Consider the following 18482-nt stretch of genomic DNA (forward strand, 5'->3'; position numbering starts at 1 on the left):
GAAAAACCACTAACACTGGGCATTCTTCCCTTATTCAGGAATGGTTCTAAAGTTATATTTGCTGTGATTTTGAGTGGGTTATCTTTGTACAGTTAATAAAAGATCTTTTGAAATACTGATTTAAAACATATTTCATCCAGGCTTGTTCATGTGAATCGTTAAATGTTTTGTATCCATCTATTGAACTGATACCTATTTTGCTACATTAATGTTTCATGTTTATTGCATAAATCATTAAATTTTATATAGGCAAAGAAGTGTTTTTATTTTAATTTTTCTTAAATATCATTGAATGTTGTTTTTTTAATGTTTATTTTGAGAGCAAGAGAGAACAAGGGCGGGGGGGGCAGAGAGAGAGAGGGAGAGAGACAGAGCATCCCAAGCAGGCTCTGCATTGTCAGCACAGAGCTGGAGGCGGGTCTCGAACTCAAGGAACCATGAGATCCTGACTTGAGCTGAAACCAAGAGTTGGACGCTTAACCGACTGAGCCACCCAGGTGCCCCCAAAAAAGTGTTTTTAAAAATTATATATGAGGGGGGAGCCTGGGTGGCTCAGTCGGTTAAGTGTCTGACTCGGTTTCGGCTCAGGTCATGATCTCACAGTTCGTGAGTTCAAGCCCCACATCAGACTCTGTGCTGATGGTGCAGAGCCTGCTCGAGATTCTCTCTCTCCATCTCTCTCTGCCCTTTCCACACACTCTCTCTCAAAATAAATTAAAAAATAAACTTAAAAAAATAAAAAAAATTATATATGAGGGTGCCTGGATGGCTCAGTCAGTTCAACACCCGACTTTGGCTCAGGTCATGATCTCATGGTTTGTGAGTTTGAGCCCTGCATTGTTGCATTTACCGCTGTAGGTGTTCAGCTTGGGGTTAATTGCATTGGTGGTAACATGTTTACCTAATTCTTGGGATCATTGCCTCTTTGTGTTAGATCTGCACATTTGAGTAATCAATCACTCTTGCAGTCTTTCTAGGGTCACATAGTTACAGAAAGTCCTCATCTCTCAGCTCAGTGTAGGCTACTTAATGGTCTGTTGGCTCTATCTGCAGGCAACGGGGCTTGCCATTTGTGTCTCCATAACTGAAAGAGCAAACATCTCTTTAAGAGTGTATAGACTGTTTTCATAGGTAAAAACTGTCTTGTATGGGTCCCTGGACTGATGGGTTCTACCTCCAGAATCATAGTCAAGTGGGGTTGACACCAGTCACATGGCTGCTACTAGGTCTGCATTGGAGTCTGTGCTATACTGTCCCATTGTCAGGGCCATCATCCTTTTTTGGACCCTGGTCAAAGGACATCCCTCCAAGACCTTGGCCAACACCAAGACAAGCACTCTCTTCAGGGTCCAAAGATGGTGGTAACATTTCTAGGTGTGCAACTAGGCAGGCACAAATGGCCCCAGACCACAGCTGAAAGGGCCTGGAGCCAATTCACAAGGCTACTTAGGGCCCACAGCCATGACCAAGTTCTGCAGGCCTGTCTCAGGGGGTACTGATGGGCAAGTCTCCCCCAGGGTCCTAGGATGGGCAGGACTCCTCCTATATCGTGGCCTGGTGCCGGGAGCTGGGTTGTAGGCTACTTTAGTATCTGCAGTCAGACCAAGGTTAGTAGGCCTGCCTCCAGGCTCACAGATGGACACATGTCCTTCTGGATTCCTCTGTGGGGAAGACCACAGCTAAGAGAGGCTTCAGGTGGGGGGCGCCTGGGTGGCTCAGTTGGTTGAGCTTCCGGCTTCGGCTCCGGTCATGATCTCACGGTTTGTGAGTTCGAGCCCCGCATCGGGCTCTGTGCTGACAGCTTGGAGCCTGGAGCCTGCTTTGGATTCTGTGTCTCCTTCTCTCTCTGCTCCTCCCCCGCTCATGCTCTGTCTCTCTCTCTCTCTCTCTCAAAAATAAATAAGCATCAAAAAAAATTTTTTTTAAAAGAGAGGCTTCAGGTGGGTCACCGGCTGCCTTGCTCAAAGTCTGCATCTCAGAGTGAGGTCAGCAGGCCTGTTACCTGAGAGGCATGGCTGGATGTGTTTCCTTCCAGGGCCTGAGTGATGGTGCTGGTCACAAGGCCAAATGGGGCTGTAGCAAAGTCCACATGACGACATGGCTGTTTCCACATGTGTAGCTGGAACCACAGCCAGTGAGCCGGCCATCTGGGCATAGGTGTCCCTTCTCAAAATGACCCTCCTAGTTTGTGGACTCTACTCGGGTTTTGTAGTCTCCTACCTGGATTCCAAAACTTCCACAGAGCACTTTTGTTCATGGAAGGCTGACTGATTATTGTTGCTGTGGGGGGATCCAAGTGGGGACCTCATATTCTGCCATCTTGCGTCCCAGGAATTTCAGTGCATTAATCTTAAGGAAATCTTAAGTTAACTTATCACATAACTAAATCAAAGCAAAAGATGGCTAAGCCAGTAGTATCCAAAATGTATTTGGTCACTTTTCAGTCATTGCTGCATATGGTGGTGAGTATGTGTGTTGCAGGAGAGGAGAGAAGCAGGCTCTCAAACTGGAGAAGTATGTCCTTGATTTATACCTGCATCAGTACAGACCAATGGACACACGAGTAAAACTGACCTCTGATATACTGTTACCAGTGAGGTGTTCTGTAGGCTCCTCAACTCACCCTTTCCAAGATTAAACTGATGTTTTATCCTCCCCACAATTTTCTTCCTCTTATTGCCATCAGTGTAAAAGCTAACACTTGATAGGAGGACGACAGAAGGCAAAGAATGAGGCAGTATCTCAGACTTCTCCTATGCAACATACTACATAGAAACTCCTAAGCAAACTACCACTCAAATCACATTCCTACACTGGAAGTTGAAAATCACATCCCTGTTTCTATGGTAGAATCCACTGCAATCACAAGCTATTTGTGGGAAATGGGGTAAATGAGAAGATCTCTGTAAGAAACATCATAATTGCATGAAATTATACATGTAAAACAGGATGAACAGTTTTGACATGGCAAGGACTTTAATTACAACTGTAGTAGCCTTTTCATGCCCCTTCTTCATGTGAATAATGCACCCAAATAAATGCACTTGAAGAGTATCAATATTTGAGAGGGCAGTTGAGGAAAGCAGGCCAGCACTTGATGGAAGTGTTTCACATCTAATGTTGGCCATGTCAGGAATGGCTACAGGAAATCTGACCAAAGAATTTTGGAACTGTGATTAGGGAAGAAAGGTAACAAAGGAACTACTAAAGAGGTTGTTGAGAAACAAATACAAAGACAAAATACAAGCACCTCATGGGTGCTCTGGGAACAGAGGAAATGAAGTTTCTATTACAAGAGAAAAATAACCACAAGATTTAAATCCACAACATTTGCATTTGGGGCCCACAATATCCTCTCGGTTCTGAGACCAGTGGCCCATCAGGGCCCATCTCTCTTAGGTAAAGACTTCCCAGGGCCCCCATCACATCCTTTTCCTCAGGATGTAGATGAAGGGGTCCAGCATGGGGGGTACCACAGTGTAGATCACTGAGGCAATCAAGCTTCTCTGGGAAGAATGGTTCCAGCAGAACTGAACTACACTGCCAGGCTTCTCCCATAGGAAAAGGAGGTCACAGCAGTGAGACCCACCAGGTAGAAAGTGCTTTATATTTCCCCATCTAGAAGACATTCTTATTAAGGAAGAGACAATCAGACTACGAAAAGAGGATCCTAATGAGACAAAAAGTCGGCAAGCGTGGTTATTGACAAACACAGATGTTACTGATGAGGGTATCAGATCGTTGGAATGAGGACAGGTAGGTTTTGCAATCATCCAATGATGCCACCAAAGGCCAGCGTATTCTATACTGCGACCCACACGAAGCAGTGAAGCCTACACCCCCACCTACACCCGAGAGAATCACTTCATATCCCAACCTCCTCCAAACATAAACCTAAGACAAATGTGCCCAGGTCACTTCTGATCAGGATCATCACTACATTTGACTCGGTGTGTACTCCACTGGTTTAAACCCAAACGAAAATGACATGAAGCTGCTGTGGCCTCCAAGGCCACCCACAACAAAACTAAAGGCTGCTCAAGGGTCACGAGTGTGTGAATGTGTCAACTCAGTACGGAAACAAGGTTCTGGTGGATTCTGCGTCTCTATCCAAAGGCCAATTTGAAGAACTGCCAGTGGTGGCAGCAACGACTTCAGATTATCAGGACTTGCCATATTCACAAGGTTCTCTATCTCCCACAGATGAAAGGATGAGAAACTAGCCAGCAAGTCACGTGCCAGCTGCAGCTATTTCTAAACACAGGCAAACAACATAATTGGCTTCTTCCGGGTTGTGGTGATCTAGGAGCTCTGTTCCCCACCTCTCCACACACTGAGATTGAAAGTATTTTCTAACCCAGTACTGGGTGTGTAGCTCTCTTTGCAGAGCTATGAAATCTGGGTGTATAACCCTCACCATTTCTAAAGTCTTTTCTGACCCAGAAAGATCAGGTGTGAGACAGAACCAAGAGCATTTTCAGGAAATTTAGAGACATATACCACCCCCACACCTTCACCTCCATGAGGCACCATCAGTGGACTCTCTGAGCAGTGAACTAACTACTTCAAATGTTCATCGTCTTCACGGTATTAGACAAGGTCCACGTGACCAGACAACCCGGGTGGCTTGAACAGCATTAAGTCTAACGGTGGTAGTCTCACCTGGGACCAGGCTGCAACCAAGGTGTAGAAACTAGACTAGCAAAACTCTCAGGGGCAGGAAGCCAGACCCTTCCCCAAAATGGTCAGGGCAGAGTGGCACATGTTCAGAACAGATATATAAACCCATCCTATAAGCTGAGTTCCACGTCTGTTACATTTAACCACTTCACTGTGTTCCTCCAGCGTGCTCTGTAGGAGACTGGTTGCCTTCCCACACTGCTTAACTTCACGGGGCATCTAATTAGTGAGTTTTTTCATGTATTCAGTGGGACACCTGGAGACTTTTCCACATTCCTCATATTCATACAGTTTTCCCCCCGTGTGGTGGTCATGTTTTTGAAATCAACTGGGTAACAAATTTGGTCACAATTATTCTGTACATAATCTATGGTGCATTTTTTAGGTGTTACGTTGTGACCATGACGTGAAGGCTTTCTCGCACTCCTTTACGTCTAAGGCGTTGCTCTGCGGTATCAGTTTTTACGCATGGAGTTCGGCTTGAGCAAACGGTGAACGCCTCCCCTCCGTGTGTACACTCAAAAGGCTTCTCTCCAGTGGGACTTCAAATGTGTATTTGCAGTTGTGCAAGTGGTGTAGGCTTTCTCACATCCCGTACACTCACAGGGCTTCCCTCTACTGTGAGTCTGTATACGCTTGTGAAGGCTGGAGGACCAAGTGAGGTCCTTCCCACATTCCTTACATCAACAGGGCTTCTCTCCAGTGTGGATTCTTAAGTGTTGAATCCAGATGAAAGCAGCAGTGAAAGCTTGCCCACAGTGCTTACATTCACAGGGTTACTCTCTAGAGTGATTTCTCAAATGGCTATGAAAATAGGAGAAAGTCCTAAAGGCTTCCCCACATTCACCACATTGAAAGGGTCTGTCTCCAGTGTGAGGTCTCAAGTGTTCATGAAGATACGAGGAACTACCAAGGGCTTTCTCACATTCACCACATTCATAGGGCTTCTCTCCACCGTGAGTTCGTAAATGTTTTTTAAGGACCGAGGGCCACACGAAAGCTTTCCCACATTCCTTACATTGATAGGGTTTCTCTCCAGTGTGAGTTCTCAAATGTACACTAAGTCGTGAGGAATTAGTGAAGGCTTTCCCACATTGCTGACATTTATACGGCTTCTCTCCAGTGTGAATTCTCAAATGTTCGTTAAGAATTGAGGAACTACTGAGGGCTTTCCCGCATTCCTTACATTTATAGGGCTTCTCACCACTGTGAGTTTGAACATGTTTACGAAGGACCGAGAGCCAAGCGAAACGTTTCCCACATTCCTTACATTTATACGGCTTCTCTCCAGTGTGAATTCTCAAATGTTCATTAAGAACTGACGAACGACTGACGGCTTTTCCACATTCCTTACATTTATAGGGCTTCTCACCACTGTGAGTTCGAACGTGTTTACGAAGGAGCGAGGGCCACTGGAAGTGTTTCCCACATTCTTTACATCGATAGGGTTTCTCTCCGGTGTGAAGTCTCAAATGCACATAAAGACGGGAGGATGTAGCGAAGGCTTTCCTACATTCACTACATTCAAAGGGTTTTATTCCAGTGTGAAGTCGAATGACGTGATTGTTGAGGCACTTGGAATCTGCATAAGATTTCCCACATTGTTTACATTCATGGGGTTCTTGAGTGTGTGTCTGCACATGCTCAGTATGGCCTGCTGAGAAGACTGAAGCTCTTATAAGCGGCTTCCATTCATCGAAATCTCCTCCAGTGTGAGTCCTCATGTGCGCCTGAAAATGGGAATGATTAATGAATGTTTTCCCACAGTCGCTGCATTCCAAAGACTTCCCTGCCAGGCTGGTTCTCTCATACATGATAGGTGGAGTCAGGCGCAAGATTTTACCACACCGATTCAACTCAGAAAGCTTCTCTCTAGTAGAGTTTTTCTTTTGCAGAGTAAGGAAGCCATTGTGATACGGGTTACACTCAAAAGCGTTCTCTCTATTTTGAGTTCTCACGTGTGTCTTAAGGTTGAAGTGCTTCCTCAAGTCTTTCCCACTTTGCTCACAGTCAGAGAGTTCTACTCCATGGTGGGTCCTCTCCTGTTGATGAAGGGATGAAAGATGATGACAGCGTTTTCAGACTGATGATAAGTTTCAACCTTATAATGCTAAAAACATGATAAGGACTCTTAACCACTTTTATTACATAAATACAGTTCCTGTTGATTTCTTTCAGGTTAAACCAGGGAATTCCTCTGCCAAAAACTGATGCCATCTATTCTACTCTCGTGATCATTCCAGTAAAAATTTATTTATTTATTTATTTATGTTTGTTTGTTTGTTTATTTTTTTTTTGAGAGCGCGCACACGAGTGTGAGCAGGGGAGGGGCACAGAGAGAGGGAGACACAGAATCTGAAGCAAGCTCCAAGCTCTGAGCTGTCGGCACAGAGCCCAACTTGGGGCTCGAACCCACGAACCAGAAGATCATGACCTGAGCTGAAGTTGGACGCTCAACTGACTGAGCCACCCAGGCGCCCCTAACTTTTTTTTTAATGTTTATTATTTTTGAGAGACAGAGTGCAATCAGGGGAGGGGCACAGAGAGAGGGAGACACAGAATCTGAAGCAGGCTCCACGCTCTGAGCTGTCAGCACAGAGCCCAACGCAGGGCTCAAACCCATGAACCATGAGATCATGAGCTGAGCTGAAGCTGGACGCTTAATAACCGACCGAGCCACCCAGGCACCCTTCTAGTAAAATTTCATGGAGATGTTTAAAGACTCAATGACAAGTTATATCTTGGGGAATGTGTACTTGTGGTATCGAGGAAGCAACAATTTTCAAAACAGATTTAGATTATAAACCCTAAATCATCATATTCAGAGTATCTCTGACTGCTTTGTCTTTGGTCAATGCCATTTGTCTCAAATATCTCCAAACTGCACTGAGTTTTTATAACAGAACTACCAATCTTTTTTGAATGCGGAATAGAAGAAATATCATAAAAAGGGGTGTCTGGGTGGCTCAGTCAGTTAAGCATCAGATTTCAGTTCAGGTCATGATCTCATGGTTTGTGGGTTCAAGCCCTGAGTCAGGCTGACAGTGTGCAGCCTGCCTGGAATTCCCTTTCTCTCCCCTTCTCTCTGTCCCTCCCCCGCTCGCTCTCTTTCTCTCCCTTAAAATAAATAAATAAACTTAAAAAAAAAAAAGAAAAAAAAAAGAAAAGAAATATCTCAAATCAGTCTTACTTTTTGTATTTCACTGGCTGTTTTTCCTCCAAAAAAATCCTGGTGAGATGCTAACCCTTTAGTCTGAAGTCCTGTCTCCCATTCTGAAGTAAAACAAAGACACAGATTCAAACATCTGTAGAAATAAACCATAGGCTAAACAATCTTAAAATAAGACTCAGTTTTATTTTCATATTAAAATTAGTGAAATAAGAAAGAAAAAAGATTGCATCAGTTTGTTCATGGGAAAAATACAACGAAAAGTGTGTGGGAACACACTTTAGTGGCTTACTAAAAAATAACTTTCTGAAAACCAAATATGATGTGAAACTATCAAAATATTGTCCAGGTAACATAATATTATCAAGTAGACACATGAAAAACATATGGACAACAAGGACACGCCAAAGATAAACCTGTAGAAGAATCAGGTCATTTGTGACATCACAGAAATTTTCAATAGAAGACTGAAAGAAGTTCAAGGTATCCCAAAACATCAAAGACAAATGGCTTCAGCCCTGAGACAAAATGTATCTTAAAAATGTTACACATTAAAGTTGCAAAGATGTCATACCTCAGATTGACCAGTGACATGCTTCTCATTCACCAGTGATGTCTGTCACCACACTCACCTTGCAAAATACCCTGCTCCACTGCCCTTAGCTCTTGTTGTTCCAACCAAGCAATCAGCTTAGGTTTCGACAGTTGATATTCTGTCCACAGGAAAAGGTACATTAATAGGAGAGACTCACGCAAGAGATCACAAGGCTTCTGATGAATCCAAAACTATATTTCTTTTTTTTTTAATGGTTTTTTATTTACTTTGAGAGAGCACAAGCAGGGGAGGGGCGCAGAGGGAGAGAGAGAGAGAGAATGAATCCCAAGCAGGTTCTGCACCGTCAGCGCAGAGCTGGACGTGGGGCTTGAACTCACGAACCATGAGATCACAACCTGAGCCAAAATCAAGAGTTGGACATTTAACCAACTGAGTCACCCGGATGCCCCTAAAACTCTTATTTCTTTTTTTTTTTTTTTTTTTTTTAATGTTTATTTATTTTTGAGACAGAGAGAGACAGAGCATGAATGGGGGAGGGTCAGAGAGAGGGAGACACAGAATCCGAAGCAGGCTCCAGGCTCTGAGCTGTCAGCACAGTGCCCGATGCGGGGCTTGAACTCACGGACCGCGAGATCATGACCTGAGCTGAAGTCAGACGCCCAACCGACTGAGCCACCCAGGCGCCCCCTAAAACTCTTATTTCTAATGAAAGCAGTGAAATTATTCCAAAGGACCAAAAAGGCAAATGCTCCCTTTCTGTGACAAAAAATCATTATCTCTGACCCCTGAAAGCCAAAACAAACGCACATATATATTTAAAAAGCATAAGACATTTATTCAAATAGGAAATAAAGAAGGGGCACCTGGGTGGCTCAGTCGATTAAGCATCCGACTTTGTCTCAGGTCAAATCATGGTCTCGTGCTTTGTGAGTTCGAGCCCTGCATCAGGGTCTCCACTGTCAAAGCCTAGGATTCTCTCCCCGCCCCCCCACCCCCTAACTCTTTCCCTACCTTTCTCTCTTCCCTCCCCCTACTCTCTCTCTCAAAATAAATAAATAAACATAAAAAAAAAAAACCCAAAGGAAATAAAGGAGATAAGGAAAGGAGATCTTCCTTTTCTGATGGGGAAATCACTAGAGCAGTGGTCTCAAACGTTGGAGCGCATCACAATCGTCAGGATAGCTTACTGAACACAGAAGATGGGGCAACAACCCCAGCTTTATAATTCAGAATGTCAAAAATGGAGTCTGAGAATTAAATTCTTAGCAGAGCGATGGTGTTACTGTGGGCCCTACAGCCACATTTCCAGAATACCCACTGCAGATTACAGCCCATTAGTGCAGGGACTATGCATCTCCTATTTCCAATTCTGTTTCAGATTAGGTATCACCAAGCCTGGAAACACATTAAGTACATGATCCATATCAGGAATGGTGGCAGCCTTACTTACCTACTGTGACCAGGTTCTCGTAGTTCTCTAGCATCACGTTTCTGTATAGGTTTCTCTGAGAGAGGTCCAGTAATATCCACTCCTCCTGGGTGAAGTCCAATGCCACGTCGTCAAAGGTCACTGCAATCTAAACCATCACACTGGGGTTGGCCTAAGAAACATCCCCACCAACGTTCACCAAAAAACCCCAAAAGAACACGTTTTTTCAGGATGGGAGACTCAATACCGATGCAGGGTTATGAGATTTCTCATTATCATCTCATGGTTCTGTGGTCCTAGGTACTCTTCTCTCGATCTAGACTCACTCACTGCTCCTCTCCACTCATATGGTTTTAATGTCACCTTTTAAACATGAGTTTATCTCAGCATAACCAGAGTAGGAGCTCTCTTCTTATTTCCCTCTATTGCAATAGACTTCTGAGCACGCTACACGATAAACAGCATAAAATGACTGAATTCTTTAAGAAAAGGACACTTAAATCTTACCATGTCAGAGCACACAGCAAGGCGGAAGCCTGCACTTGAAATCCTTGAGCTTCAGGATTGATTACTGAAATACTGAGACTATTTTTCACTGTAATCCCTTTTCAATGAATTTTCACTTCCAGGGAAGCTTCAATTCGGGACTCAGTCCTTGCATGGGGCTTTATTTGCTTTAGGAAGCTCAGGACATAGATGTGCCTAGAAGGAATGTGTCCACCTGGTAGATGTAAATACGGCATTCTGTTGATTGATGTGATTATTTCTTACCTGATGATAATTTTTCAGCCAGACAGCCACCATCCTTTCTGCCTCTGTGTTTTCCTCATGAAGGGGAAAATGATCTCTAGAAAGATCTCAGGGAAAAAATAACACTTAGATTCTTAGAATGCAACACAAGCATATCTCCCAGAATCACCCACCTGAAAGTCATTCCATCCTATTCTGAGATTCCTGTATATCCCTACACACTCAAGAAATCTCATGCAAATACACACTATTGCCATAAAATACCAGAGTAGCCCAGCCACACCTGAAGCCACAAAAAGAATGTGCCAGACACACTGCCCATGTAGAAAGGGGCCACAGTCTTATTTTACAGGTATGGAAACCCAATCCCTGGGAAATCTGATTCTTTACTTGCCCAAGATAATAGAACTCATCAATGGGATTATGCAGCACCAACTCCCAAAGCACACACACCAGGAAGCTGACTTAGAGAACAGCATTCTCTGGCAAATTTTAGTTCTAATGAACCAGCAGCCTAACTGCTTAGGCCCAGATCCCTGGACCCTATATTGTATAGGGGTTACATTTAAGAATCCTCTGAAAATGAGAATCAACAATGACTTACCATGGGTCAAATCAATGGCTGCCATCCTGGGACACTGATGGTGAAATCTGCCTGATGCGAAATCTGATGCCAAGATCACTTCAGTGCAACTTAAGAATCTAAGTAAATATGGCAATTTTCATTACTCTTGACACAGGGTTAACTGGAGTCCTTTCCACATCAATCATTAATCAGCAAGCATTACTAATCCATCAATCAAACATCATACATTAGCTCTCTCTCTGCAGATGATATATGTGAGATTCACTAAAAATGGTATAATCTATGGAATGAAAGTCAGTAACATCGATTACAATTTCCTGAGGATATGTGACACATCTTCTCACTAGGAGCTCTATGTATATCAGCTCACTTAATTATCATAACAATTCTCTACAATAGGTATCATTAGCCCTACTTAATAGCTGATAAAATTAGAACACTAATCATTTGTCCAACACCTTCCAATTAGTAAAAAAGAGATCCACAATTTAATGTAGATAGACTTGTCTCTAATGTTTGATCTCCTGAGGTTCTTATTCCCAAATAATAATCAGACATCATTTTAGACTTGCATTGTCCATTTTGGTAGCCAGCAGCTACATATGCTATTGAGTATTTGATAGGCAGTTAGTAAAACAGGACTTTAAGTTTTATTTATTTTTATATTTTAAATGTAAAACTCATTTGCAGATTCACTTATTAGAGAACTTAAATATGGTTGGGTAAACTTACATCTACTTTCTCAACTGTATTTAGTACACGATTCAAACACATATCAAGTATATGTCACAAAAATTTTATGTCCAATGAATTCTGACTACTTGGTATGACGAAAATAATTTAAAATCAATTTTTATATGGGTTACATGCCAAAATATTTTGAATAGATGGGATAAAGTGTATTTCCTTTTTTTTTTTTTTTTTTTTATTACAGGTATAGGAAAGCTTTGTTCATATACATGACCTACACATTTGTACTTCCATTGGACAGCACTGGCCTAGAATACTGCTGGATAGTACACAGAGGATAAAAATGAAGTGTTCTATTTGGTTAACACCCTCGGGTTTCATTTGATGGAGCTTAGAGTGGCTTGGAGCCCTGAACCTCCTTTTAAGTTATCATAATGGGCTTATTCCTTCATTCTTTCCACAAATAATTAAGAAATTGTGGTCTTGTGCTAGGCACTAAGTAGAAAACAGTGACATATACAGCAAATGTCCCAGGGCTTAATGGCCCAACATTCCAAAGAGACAAGATACTCAATTATAAATGGATTCATCCAATCATTGTTGCAAAAATTCAAACAGGTGAGAAAATCGAGTATCCTATATACAAACACAAATGTATACACGAATATTTTGGATTTCTTTTGGGCAAGGTAAGGACAAACAAGGCAAGTAACCATAAGCTATTCTAAATAACCCAAAAAGATAAGAAAAATAATGGTGGAAAGGTTTTATAAAACTCAGAAGACATTACAAGTATTCAACAGCCTCAGTGGGTCCTAATTGAGGCTCAGTTCAATTAAGGTTTATGGACTTCCTCTCACCCCGGCAAAGGAGCAATGCCAAATCAGACAGCTTCACACTGGTCTATTTAGAAGTCTTCCTGGAGAACCTCCTTTTCCTATTATCACTTCTGTTTTTCACCAAGTTTTTATGTCATTTTTATTCCTTTTTTTTTTTTTAACTTTTTAAAAATGTTTTTACTTATTTCTGAGACAGAGAGAGACAGAGCATGAATGGGGGAGGGGCAGAGAGAGGGAGACACAGAACCTGAAGCAGGCTCCAGGCTCTGAGCTGTCAGCACAGAGCCTGACGCGGGGCTCGAACTCGCGGACCGCGAGATCACGACCTGAGCCGAAGTCGGAAGCTCAACTGACTGAGCCACGCAGGCGCCCCTTTATTCCTTTCTTAACAAGGCTTCCTACTCACCTTATCTTTTAATCTGATACAGTTCAAAGGATAACTCCTACGTTAAAAATTAATAATTTCTTAATAAATTAAACACAGAACAGCAGCCCAAATGCCGATCTACAGAATGCTATCCAAGTGATGACAAACACTGGAAGTTCCAGTTTCATTACCATAAACCAAAATAACCCTCACAACCCAAGATACTTCATTCTATCCATGAAAAGACCAGAACCCTGAAATTACATGCTGCCACAAATACTGCATCTCAAATGCTTCGTACAGATTGCACTTACTGCCAGGGGTCTCAAACTGAAGTCCTTTGGGCTGAACAGACCCAAATGTGTTTACTTTCATGCCACACCTGTACATTTTTCCTTTTGGTTTTTCTTTTTAACTGAGATATAAGTGCTATGCAATGAAATGCGTCGATCGTAAGTATTCTGAGGATGAGCTCTGACACTTATGTTTACTCGTGTAATGAGCAGTACAAGGAAAATACAGAATATATTCATCTCCCCAAAAAGCTGTCTGACAGGAGGATCCCCTTTCTTTTGGAGAGCTCTTTGCATATTAAGGGTAGCATTACATCTGCTTGAAGAACATTATTTTCCAGTACATGTCACGGGGCCTGGCTCATTGAGGGCACCCAGTGATTGTTGACCAAGACCACTAAGCTACTTTACATCACTTAATGTGTCTCCATCTAGATTACACTTAAAGAACAGTCTCTAACAAAGTATATATCCCAAGTGTTGGGAAATGCAGTTAATTATTCTAGAAATACAAGTGTATGGGGATCTCAGTCTTCTGAGCACTTACCCACCAGCCAGGAATGTCTGCAAATTGAACACTTATTTCCTGTGGATACCTGGCTTGTCTGCATTCCAAATGCTTGCCCAATGCCTGCTGACCACCTCTGCCCCAGGAAACCCAGCCAACTTATTCACAAGCAATGGACTGCAATGATACCTTCACAAATAAGATGTGACCCAGTCTTGGGGAGAAGGCACCCCTACAAATCTTACCTTATTATTCTGTTCAGTTCTAGGATAGAGTGCTCTTTACATCTTTGTAAACTCTTCCCATGTAGATCTAGAAATCAAGGAGAGATTTTTGTCTCCTGATCATACACCCAGACTTATACAAAATTGAGACGGACAGTGACTGCAGGAGGTACACTGGTAGAGATGAGATGTGGAGATTCATCAAGTGTGTGACTTCATCAAGTCTTTGTTCTGGAGCCAGGAGCTAAGCTCCCTGACAATGGGAAAGACATTCAGCTGCGTTATGAAAATCAAGCTATCACCTGTAGCTCATTGTGAAGATAGGCAAACAAAAGCACTTGCTTGGGAGTCCAAGTAAATGCTATGTTTGGCTGCTATCTCACTAGTGATGAGTACAAGGATTCTTATGGCTGGACTTGCACACGAAATGACATGCTCAGATTTACTACGACAAGCTCAATTCAAGGTCTGAGAACCAGAAAGCTTCAAGACAGCTCTTAAAAAGCACCTTTCTTGTGGCCACGGGACTCACACTGTTGAAAATCAAACAGGAAATTTAATTGCACAGGTAAAAATAACACCACAATTAAAATGGCTGTCTCAACTAGTTGTTCGTGTGAAAATTAGGGCACTGATGAGAGAGGAACGAGTACTTGAAAACTGGAATGGGGACATCTAGTCGGACCAACAGGAAGCTCACAATCTTGAATCCATAAGACACTGACTCTCCCATATTAGGGAATTATCCTGCCCTTTCGTTTCTGAAATGAGCCTTCCTCTGCTTAAAAATACTGAGGAAAAATCTCACTTGGGGTAGAAGTCTTGGAAGCAAATGCTCCTCCTCAAGACCCACCCAAACTATGTGCTATGCCCCTGGTGACATAAGTAGTTCGGTTCACTATCCACAGTAACAGGAATACAACACAGTGCAAGATAAAATAGCTTGCACAACAAAATAGTTCCAACTCCAGTAATATGGAGAAGAAATCTGGGTACCCTACGGGAGAAACAGCTGTAAGCATGCCAAACCTAGAAGGCTGAAATACAACAAATAAACTGGGCCAAATTCATTGACATGGGTGCGCTTTTTAGACAGTCTGGGTTTAATACATTCTAGCTCATGGATCTGGGGAAAGCTCTAACAGCTTAGATGGCACCACAGACTCATTGGTGACCCACATACCAGCAGAAAGAGTTCACATACCAGCAGAACTCCACAACAAAATGTGAAGAAGCAAATCCTAGGGAGATAGGAATGTTGCAACGGATTTATCATGTGTGATACACAGCCCCCATTCCCCATCCCATCTTGAGGGAACAGAACACTCTTTCCACAACTTTATTGAGAAACGGGTAAGTGGAGCACCTTCACCCTTGAAGCCTAAGTGGTTATTCTCCTCTATAGGTCAGGTATGATTGTAGGTGATATACCATCACTGAGATGGACTCCCTGATTTCAGTAGGAATGATGAGGACCCAGAGTAGCAGAAGTCAAGTAGGCAACACTTAATTACCAAATCAAAGTGGGCACATGAACTGTCAAGACCAGTGAGAACGAAACAGGAAATCAGAATGCTTTGTCCTGCAGAGATCTTTAGCGGTGGCTAACTAATCGGAAACTAATTAGTCCCTTGCAACGAAACAGACACGCAGCCTATTATAGCAGAGGTCAACAAACTTCCTCTAAAGATCCATACAGTACCTTTTAGGCAAAGCAGGCCAAATAGTCCCTGTGCTATATTTAACTCTGTCATTGTGGTTTCAAAGAACCAATGAATACATTTAAGTTTGTATAAAGCTCTATGTACAAAAATAGCTGGAGGGCCAGATTTGACCCAGGGTCCACAGTATGCCAACCTGTGTACTAGAATTTTACTTGATGTCTGTAAGAATAAGTCTCTAATAACCAAAACTCTGACTTGACTCACCCCAGTGGAAAATCACAGCCCACTACCCAGCTTCCAGACATAGACAAATTAAACTTAGAACCCCTTCAGCAAAGGATTTTGCACCATCACCACAATCCATACTATAAATCTTCATACAGATCCTTCATATAAGCATTCATGAGAATGACTATACACGGGGAAAAGAAAATACTATTCCACACCATCTCTAAGAGGACACTAAGTACTAAGGATCCAATATATCACTGTGGCACACCACCAAGTCAAAGTGGAGGCTGGTGGTCGATAACTTTTTAAAAAGTCTTAACTCCAATGAACTCAGATTAAACCCAGCTGCAGCAAGCTACCACTCTGTGGTTTTCTTTCCCCAGCGCCTAAATGTGTAATTGCAATACAGACATTCTTGGCACCTGGCAGAATTCCCTTATCTCTGACCCGTAGCGTAAGAACCATTATGGCAGGAAAATCTAAACGGAGGATCCTGGAATACCCCACCACTGGACATACTCATCCAGAAATAATACAAACACTGCTGGGGGAACTGCAAAGACTAATGCCAACACCCAACGCACCCAAGGCCCGGAAGTAGGGGATTAGCCTTGAAGAAGTAAACGATGGACAATCGCCTCAAGGCCAATTCCAGAAACCTAAACTAAACCTAAAATATACTGGGTTGACATGTTTTGTCTATGCTTGTTGTATTTACTTATGTGCATGTGTTTATTTATATATACTATGTACTACACACACACACACACACACACACACACACACACACACGCCTTTCACTTTTCCTATGTCCTTCCTGTTTTGCTTAATATACAAATTATTACAGGGTAACATTACAATTTAGTCTTTAGGTAGCTGATTTTCGTGGCATGGGCCTTACTGACGTACATTCCTGTGGTGTTTCAACAATACCCCCTTCTCTGATTTTGTAAGCAGCCAGTAACAGAACCTGGTCTGTTTTAGAACCTGGGATTTTAGAACCCCAGAGCCAGCTGCTCTTGGACCCCTGCTATGTACTACCTCTGTCCTTTCAGACAAAAAGTCTACTAACTCTATACTGAACCCAATTACCACTTTCTAAAATTCCAAGAAATAAAGAAAACATTTAAACACACCATGGAAATAAAATCACAAATAGCATTAAGTACAAGTTTTCAAAGAACATGTGACTCTTCCAAGTCAGTATCATGAAGAAAAAATGGCTCTGATCTAGCTTTATTTTTTTTTTTAAAGTTTATTTATTTATTTCAAGAGAGAACACACGCGCCAGCCGGGGAGGGGCGGACAGAGAGGGAGAGAGAATCCCAGCAGGCTCCATGCTGTCAGCCCAACAGAGGGCTGGATCTCATGAGCTGAGCTGAAATCAAGAGTCTGAGGCTTAACCCACTGAACCACCCAGGCACCCCCCTGCTCTAGCTTTAAAGAGACTTAGAGACATAAAAACTTGTCATATAAACCTTGATTGCATCCTAGATCCAGAAACATCCAAAAACGTATTTTGAAACAATGTGAAAAACTAGTTTTTACAGGGCAGATATTAGATAACATTTTTCATTTTCTTGGGTAAAATCAATGTATTATGGTTTTAGTAGCACAATGTCCTTATATTTAGGAGATGCGTTACTAAGTATTTGAAGGTCAAGCATCATCTACAATTTATTTCCTATTTACTCTCAAACAGTCCACTGAAAAATACATTTATCTAGAGGGAGCAACCACGCAAAATGCAAAAATGGGTGAACCTACCTGAACGCACATTCATAGCAGTAGTTGCTTACATTTCCTTCAGGTTTAAGCTTTTATGAAAGAAAAATGTCTTTCCACTAAATGAAAAACAGTCCAAATGCCCTGTTAATGGGAAATCCAGTTATTCTGAAAATGGTGTGTTCACGCCTCCATTCTTTTCTCCCGGACTCCCTGGCTCGCAACTTGGTGGGAATGGACAGGCTCAGGAGGGTCTCAGGAAAAGCGACGTGAAAACGGTTTCTCTTTAGTACAAAGACCAGTGGAGCACGTGTGTATAACTAGGTACTGAAACATGCACACTACACACAGCCGAGAAAGCATATCACCTGCCTAAGACAGTGTGTCCCGAAGAAAAGACGAGCGCAAAGCCACATTCTCAGATAAAACAGCCTCTTCCCTTCCCCACCGAAAGGAAACACAGGCCCCGCTGACCCAACTTTCCAGAACGCTCACCGGCCGGGTCCCTGAGGCTGCGAGTAACGGGGCGGAGTCTGGGCCACTCCCAGCAGCAGAAACTCTTTTCCTTTGGGACAAAAGTCACAAAGGCCGCTTGCACGCTGCAGGACAGGCGAGCACAGTGGCCACGAACACCCCGCGCACGCGCCCTCCCAGCAGGACCACAGCGGCTCCGCGCCAGAACCGCCGGCCTCGGCGGCCTGTCGGGCGGTCTAGGCGGATGCGAGCCGCGCGGCCCGGCCGTTAAGCAGGCCCATCGGCGACCCCGACTAA

The 18482-nt window shown here is 42.9% G+C and overlaps 1 protein-coding gene across 1 annotated transcript; it reads right to left on the reverse strand.

Moving 5' to 3' along the window:
• Nucleotides 1–2438: 2438 nt before the first annotated feature.
• On the reverse strand, nt 2439–18365 carry LOC102959084 (zinc finger protein 426-like). The gene is given in 9 exon segments (XM_042978065.1): nt 2439–6722; nt 7871–7953; nt 8482–8562; nt 9856–9982; nt 10606–10691; nt 11189–11286; nt 14113–14179; nt 17754–17855; nt 18207–18365. Coding segments are annotated over 8 exon segments (2082 nt in total). The 5' UTR covers nt 17770–17855; nt 18207–18365; the 3' UTR covers nt 2439–5198.
• Between the last annotated feature and the right edge of the window lie 117 nt (nt 18366–18482).

Source organism: Panthera tigris, chromosome A2 (genome assembly GCF_018350195.1).
Source record: "Panthera tigris isolate Pti1 chromosome A2, P.tigris_Pti1_mat1.1, whole genome shotgun sequence".
In the NCBI taxonomy this organism is placed as follows: domain Eukaryota; kingdom Metazoa; phylum Chordata; class Mammalia; order Carnivora; family Felidae; genus Panthera; species Panthera tigris.